We start from the raw sequence: 7,773 nt of genomic DNA on the forward strand, positions 1-7,773 counted from the left end.
GGGCCCGGTCCTCTCCACACCGGCTGCTATCAATCAGCCCATTGTTGGCTCCTCTCGGCTTTGTCCAAGCCAAAAAGGGGGCAAACCCACGGCGGATTCCAGCCAGAGAGACGTTTTCACAGATTAAACTCTGACTGAACGCTTCCCAGAAAAGCCGACGGGCAGCCGGCAGAGGAAGTCAGGCTTCTTCTGACAAAACAGGCCGCTGATTAAAACCCAGAGCACAGAGAGAACAAACACTGACCTCCACCCTCAGAGCTGCAGCGTATCGCCTCATATCAGCACTGCAGAGAGCCGCTACCAGAACACTGATCTGCCTCCAAAACTACACTGACAGTCATTAAAAACTTTGAGACCATATTTTCCAACATCATTTTATTCTGAAGCCCCAAACTGGATTTTCTTCATATGAATCATTTGTTTAGCATATTGGCATACAGAAACAAAAATCTAAAGTTTCAAGAATGATTTCAAAATAAAGAATTTCACGAAAGAAAACGGCACCTGCCAAACACAAAGTCACAACAGTCAATACCGAGTACGGCCTCCATTTGCTTGGATGCAGGCCAGGCGTAAACTAACCGTGACGTCACCCGTTGGTTTCAACGCAGAGAAAATGAAGCCCGTATTTTGCTACTTCCTGGTCGCCGTTTTGGATTTTTTGGAGCCAGTGACGTAAAAAGCGTCATCAACCAGACTGGACCGGAGAGCAACTAGGGGCAGGATTGGCTGAGGACTCTCTTATCCCGCCCACATTTTACCGCAGAGGCTTCTGTTGCTGTCTATCAAGTATAGCCACGCCCCCTGGCTCCGCCAACTTTAACGATTTATTTAAAATTCGGTATTGATTTATTTTAAGATCGGCCACCTGATCTCTCATTTTAACCATGAAAACTAACGGGAAAAAAATCCTGAGCTGTAGAACATCAGTCTATCAAATTTTATTTTTTCCAAAAATGAATTGGAGTCTATGGAGAAAAAGCTTTTTGGAGCCAACCCTAGCGGACGGTGTGATATTGCAAGTTTTTGACTCTTCTGGGTTGGCTTCAATTCTGGAGCCAGATGCTACGTCCATCTTTATATACAGTCTATGATGCAGGCAGCAATCCGTCGGCGCATGCTTTGGACCAGGCTTCTGATTGTGGGTTGGGAACAGCCCATACGCCTGGATACATCACTGTAGCTCAAAGCGGCCTCCACCATACCCAGTGCCCGGAGACGTCGTTCATGTGATAGACGGCATGATGCTGTTCACTGGACTAACAATGGGGGCCTTTTTTGGGCCTTTATATAGGCCTTCAGAACCCATTCTCACATTATGCAGATACTCACTGAGTATTGCTTGGTGTGTATTTGGTTCACTTTTGCAAAGTGACCAACCCATGTGCAATGAATCATGACAAAATGACAACTCATCATTATCTCCACTACCAGGGCACTAGATCATCAGTAAATCCACAATGAATCATTACAACCCCCCTACAAGTAGAATTCTGCCTACATTTCTACCTCAAAGTTTCTACTGACTGTCAGTATACTCTTAGTCGACCTTTAGTGGACTCAGACAAGTTCAGGTCAGTCCAGAGGAGCAGCTTATTATGATAAAATACACAGAGAGGCACAGGAGGGAATAGTTCACCAGTGAAACAGCTCAAAATCTGCCTAAAATGACACAAAATTGACTGAAAAAATGTCCAAAATTATTTAAAATTAGTCCAAAACTCACCCAAAACGACTCAAAATCTCTATAAAATACCTCAAAATGAGTCTAAAATGACACAAAATCAGAACAAACTGACTGAAAACTTGTTCAAAATGACTACAAATTAGTCCAAAATGACTAAAATCATTCAAAATCTCTAAAATAACTCAAAATGTGTCAAAAAAATGACACAAAATGAGAACAAATTGACTGAAAACTTGTCCAAAATGAAAAGGTGTCTCTTGTTCATTTCTGAACTCCATAAACAGAAAAAATAACCTACATGTAAACTAAAATGCTTTAAATCAATATCATGTAGAACTATTGTGTTTTAAATGTAGATCTTTCCAGTGTAGACTCAAAAAGGTTTAACGTGTATTTTTTAGGAAAAACAAGTGAATTCTCCTCATTGAAAAGTGATCTGTGGTAAAGAACACATTTACACTAAATATAGACAGAAATGAATATTAATGAGATCTAAACTATGTTTATTGGGATTATTTGGATACTAACAATAATAATAACTATTTATATAGCACCATTAAACGTTCACAGTCTTTAAAACACAGAAAATGAAGCCAGACACAGGAGACGAGTCAGAGCAGCCAGTTAACATAAACAGTAAAAATGATAAGGAAATGAATAACTAACTAGATTCAGAACAAACAAAGTAGCTAGACTGTTCAATCATTAAAGAAGAAGTCAGAAATTAAAACTTTAAAAACTAGAGAATCAGAGACATCCTGTCCTCGTGTTCTGTTCTGCTTCTGCTCACATCACTGCAAATACACAAAACTAGACTCTAAATGTGTCCACAACAACAGAAATCTGGTCAACAATGACCCAGAAATAGTCCAGAATGACCAGAACTTTTCTAAAATTCATAAAATGTGTCTAAACTGTGTCTGAAATGAGGTGAAATCCGTCCAAAATGACTCAAGTTTATCCAAAATCAAACCAAAATTACAGAAAAAAGCCCAAAATGGCTCAAATGTGTCCAAATTAAAATCAGATCGTGTCATTAAGGACCACAGCGTTCTCAAAATGACTCAAAATGAATTTAAAATGACGTAAATTTAGTCTAAAACAATTTTCTAAGTGTCCCAAATGACCAAAACTGACTCAAAAGTCCTAAAATGTGTCAAAAATGAGGTGAAATCCGTCTGAAATAATTGAAGTTTATCCAAATTTGACCCAAAATGACAGAAAAAAGCCTAAAATTACAGTAAAAACCTGCAACACAGACAATAAAGCACGATACAGGAGACGAGTCAGAGCAGCCAGTTAACATAAACAGTAAAAATGAGGATAATTAAATGAATAATTGGACAGATTAGCACTCACAGCAAACAAAGGAACTAGGCAGTTAAAAATTGAAGGATATTGAGGGTTAATTAGGGTTAATTAAATATGTTCCAGATCAAACTGACCCTCGAATGTCACTGCAGCTCCTGAGAACCTAATAAAGGACGTATTAATTATATCTATGCCTGTCTAACCGCTCTCCTCGTTCCAACACTTCCTGAAACACTGAAAGCAGATCTGCCTTCCAGAAATACCAGAAATGTCCACATTCTGATGAACAGAGCACCTGTGTTCAGCTGACAGGAAGTTCTGTGTGTCTGAAACGAAGTCTGCGATGCTGAACGTTTAATTACACGCTGCATCTGTCCTGATGAATCCTCTCTGAGCAGCTAGACGATGCGAGTCCCACGCACAGACTGAATACAATACAGAAGACAGAATACAGCAGGATGCAGCACTGACACGACACAAACGAGACAGGAAATGATGGCAATGAGACGCAAAATGATCAAAACGAGACAAAACGACAGAAACAAGACACAAAACAACGAAAACAAGACACAAAAAGACGATAGCAAGACACAAAACGACAAAAACAAGACAAAATGACAAAAACAAGACAGGAAATGACAAAAACAAGACAAAAAGACGATAGCAAGACACAAACAAGACAAAATGACAGAAACAAGACAGGAAATGACAAAAACAAGACAGGAAATGACAAAAACAAGACAGGAAATGACAAAACAAGACAGGAAATGACGAAAACAAGACAGGAAATGACAAAAATAAGACACAAAATGACAAAACAAGACACAAAACGACGAAAACAAGACAGGAAATGACAAAAACAAGACAAAACGACGAAAACAAGACAGGAAATGATAAAAACAAGACAAAATGACAAAAACAAGACACAAAATGATAAAAACAAGACACAAAATGATAAAAACAAGACACAAAATGACAAAACCAAGACATAAAATGAGATAGGAAATGATGGCAATGAGACGCAAAATGATCAAAACGAGACAAAACGACAGAAACAAGACACAAAACAACGAAAACAAGACACAAAATGACAAAAACAAGACACAAAACGAGATAGGAAATGATGGCAATGAGATGCAAAATGATCAAAACGAGACAAAACGACAAAAACAAGACACAAAACAACGAAAACAAGACAGGAAATGACAAAAACAAGACAGGAAATGACAAAAACAAGACAAAAAGACGATAGCAAGACACAAAACGACACAAACAAGACAAAATGACAGAAACAAGACAGGAAATGACGAAAACAAGACAGGAAATGACAAAAACAAGACAGGAAATGACAAAAACAAGACAGGAAATGACGAAAACAATACAGGAAATGACAAAAATAAGACACAAAATGACAAAAACAAGACACAAAACGACGAAAACAAGACAGGAAATGACAAAACCAAGACACAAAATGACAAAAACAAGACACAAAATGATAAAAACAAGACACAAAATGACAAAAACAAGACACAAAACGACGAAAACAAGACAGGAAATGACAAAAACAAGACACAAAATGACAAAAACAAGACACAAAATGACAAAAACAAGACACAAATGATAAAAACAAGACACAAAATGACAAAACCAAGACATAAAATGATCAAAACAAGACAAAATGACAAAACCAAGACACAAAATGACCACAATGAGACACAAAAACGACAAAAACAAGACAGGAAATGACAGAGATGAGATGCATAATGATCAAAACGAGACAAAACGACAAAAACAAGACACATAATGACAAATACAAGACAGGAAATGACAAAAACAAGACAGGAAATGACAGAACACCGTCCATCAGACCGCCTCAGACAGCGCTACACCTTAAACTGCTGCTGCCATGGCAACCTGAGAGCTAGGAGCGACTGTACGGTCCATCAGCGTACCTCTGGTCTGGGAAAACACAAGTCTCACTACGTAGGAAAAACACAAAGCAGTAAAGTGTGTTTGAGGCCTCTGTGTGGTCACCCTACCCCACATCCACTCACAGAGCCCCTATTGTCCTCTGTCCCACTGGAACCCACTGAGCTGACTGGCAGCACAGAGGACGTCCAGCAGGAGGACACCCAGCAGGAGGACAACAGCTACGTCTGCAGCAAACACCCACTAACCAGCTGAAACAACAGACGGACGCTCACACCACCACTCCAGGAGGATGTAGACCCACCCTGGGTAATCACAGGTGTGAGGAGATGAGCTCCAGCAGAGTAAACATGAAGCGTCTCCTTATCTGCGGTGGTTTGTTTTACCTGTGGGCGGAGCCAGGAGCCAGAGGTAGATCAGCGGGAGGAGGAGGAGGTGAGGTAAGCTCCAGGTGAGCAGCTTGTGGTGTGCATAGGACATTTTCCACGAGGACCAAGGACCTGGAGGGCAGACAGATCACAGTGACACCAACACACCTGAATGGATTAAATCTGGTGTAACCCTCTGATCCCCAAAGCAGCAGTTATGTGATGATCTGCGCTGAAGCCACATGGACTTCTCTGATCGGTTCTTCAAAAAGCTTCCAGAGACGTCCAGCTGAACAATCCTGTTGTTTCTCTACCCAACCTTCAGTATTTTTTCCTCTAAAGTTCAGATTTTTACTGCGGAGTTTGGTGACGATCAAAGGACCAGAATTCCAGAAGGTTTTCCAGAAAAGATCTAAAACTATGAAAATGTGCTCAGGATGACATGAAAATGGTCTAAAATGACTGGAAAATGACCTAAAACCAGCCACAATTTCTCTCCAAGGATTTAAATTTAAATTTGTCCAAGATGCTGTAAAAATCATCCAAAATTACAGAAAATGTGTCCAGAAATAAGCAAACGTTGTCAGAAATGACTAAAATCTATATATTCTGCACTCTTCTGCAAACCTGCTGCAGCCAACAGTGGTGAGAAAAATCCACAGATGTTCAGCTGAACTGCAGGCAGTGTTTACACAAAGCGAAGACGAGTCATTAAAAATGGAGCAGTAAAAAGAAGATATATTCATTTTGTCTTTCTTGAGATGTATGCTAACTTTGTTTTACTGCAATAAAGACACTTCTGATTCTCTTTCCTTCTTCGTGGTTGAGCTGTTTCCACAGAGATGCAGGACTTTATAAGCCCACAGCGAGGAAAAACGTGACAGCAATTCAGACGTTAACACACAAATACTGCATGTAACAGATAGAATTCAGTGTTTAATTCAGTGGAAACATCATTTAGATTTAATGAAGAGCTAAAAGAAGTTCATACAACATGAACTACATGTGATCCTGTCAGACACTTTAGTTATCGAATTAAATAAATTATTATAAAAAGCTTTTAAAAATATATTAAAACTTCCAAAGTGATTTTTTAAAATTTAGAAAAAATAATTTAAATGTCTAAAAACATTAAATAATATGGTTAAAATATAGGAACATAAATACAAAGTCTGAAAATATCAATATAATTTCTGAAAATAGTATTAAAATATTAGAAAATACTGTAACATGACTGTTATAACACTGATAATAAAAAACCTGAAAATAATAAAATGTCCCTCAAAAATCTTAAAATGTCAGAACATATCTATAGCATGTCCACAAATATTTTTAAATGTCCAAAAAGTCTGAAAATCTTACTTAAAAAATTACTAATTAATCAAAAATCCTAAGACAGTAAAGGCTTCCAAACTAGTTATAGCATTTTGGAAAAACAATATTTTAAATGTCTGAAAACATTAAATAATATGGTTAAAATATAGGAACATAAATACAAAGTCTGAAAATGGCAATAAAATGTCTGAAAATATGATTAAAATATCAGAAAACATTATAAAATATTATAGCATGACTGTTATAACACTGATAATAATAAAATACCTGAAAATAATAAAATGTCCCTCGAAAATCTTAAAATGTCAGAACATATCTATAGCATGTCCAAAAATATTTTTAAATGTCCAAAAAGTCTGAAAATCTTACTTTAAAAAATACTTAGCTAATGAAAAATCCTAATAACACATGAAAAGACTTTTTAAATGTTAAAAAATATTAATAACATGTCTAAAATATTAATAACATGTCTAAAAATAACATTAAAATGTTAGGAAAAATGTCTAAAAATATGAAATAACATATTTCTAAAAATTCATCCAATGCCAGAAAATATTATTGAGGTTCAGCAGATATAATTAAAATGTCCATTTTAGATTTTAAAATGAAACTTTGGACAGGAATCATTTGAGCAGCAGCATTAATCAGCATGTGGCTCAGAAAACAAACACTTTTAATCTATTCTCAATCTGAAGTGGATTTATGTAAAAAACGAAACAAACAGCAGCCCACAAACCCTCCGTTTACCTTTTTCCCGGCCCGGTGGTGGAAGAAGGAAGCAGGAAGAGCAGAGGAGGAGTTAGGTCGGCAGCGACAGGTGGAGACAGGTCGACACCTGAGCCAACATGGCCGCCGCAGGGAGCTTTTAGAAGGCAAGGCGCCATTTGAGCCCGAAAACCAAGTAGCGGAGAACAGAGCTGAAGTTGGTCGGATCGGACGCAAAGGAAACGTAAAACCTACAGCTGGGGGCCGCCATCTACGTTTTTATTCTACATTAATGACATTCTATTGATTTTAACTTTATCTAAACATTTAGCGCTGTTTGAAACAACTTTTAAATTACGAAACCTTTATTTATATATAGACTAACAGTGTTATCTTCATGGCATTGGAAAACACAAAAAAGCAGAAGAAAAGCCAAAA

General features: G+C 37.6%; 1 protein-coding gene across 1 annotated transcript in view; it reads right to left on the minus strand.

Moving 5' to 3' along the window:
- Positions 1-7,495, minus strand: part of LOC110971327 (dyslexia-associated protein KIAA0319-like protein) — a 71,474-nt gene extending 63,979 nt beyond the window's left edge. Inside the window, exons 1-2 of the mRNA XM_051955446.1 lie at positions 7,378-7,495; positions 5,314-5,427 (exon numbers count right to left, since the gene is read on the minus strand). Coding sequence (XP_051811406.1) covers positions 5,314-5,407 — 94 coding nt within the window. The 5' untranslated portion in view covers positions 5,408-5,427; positions 7,378-7,495. The remainder of the gene's footprint in view (positions 1-5,313; positions 5,428-7,377) is intronic.
- Between the last annotated feature and the right edge of the window lie 278 nt (positions 7,496-7,773).

Source organism: Acanthochromis polyacanthus, chromosome 11 (genome assembly GCF_021347895.1).
Source record: "Acanthochromis polyacanthus isolate Apoly-LR-REF ecotype Palm Island chromosome 11, KAUST_Apoly_ChrSc, whole genome shotgun sequence".
In the NCBI taxonomy this organism is placed as follows: Eukaryota; Metazoa; Chordata; class Actinopteri; family Pomacentridae; genus Acanthochromis; species Acanthochromis polyacanthus.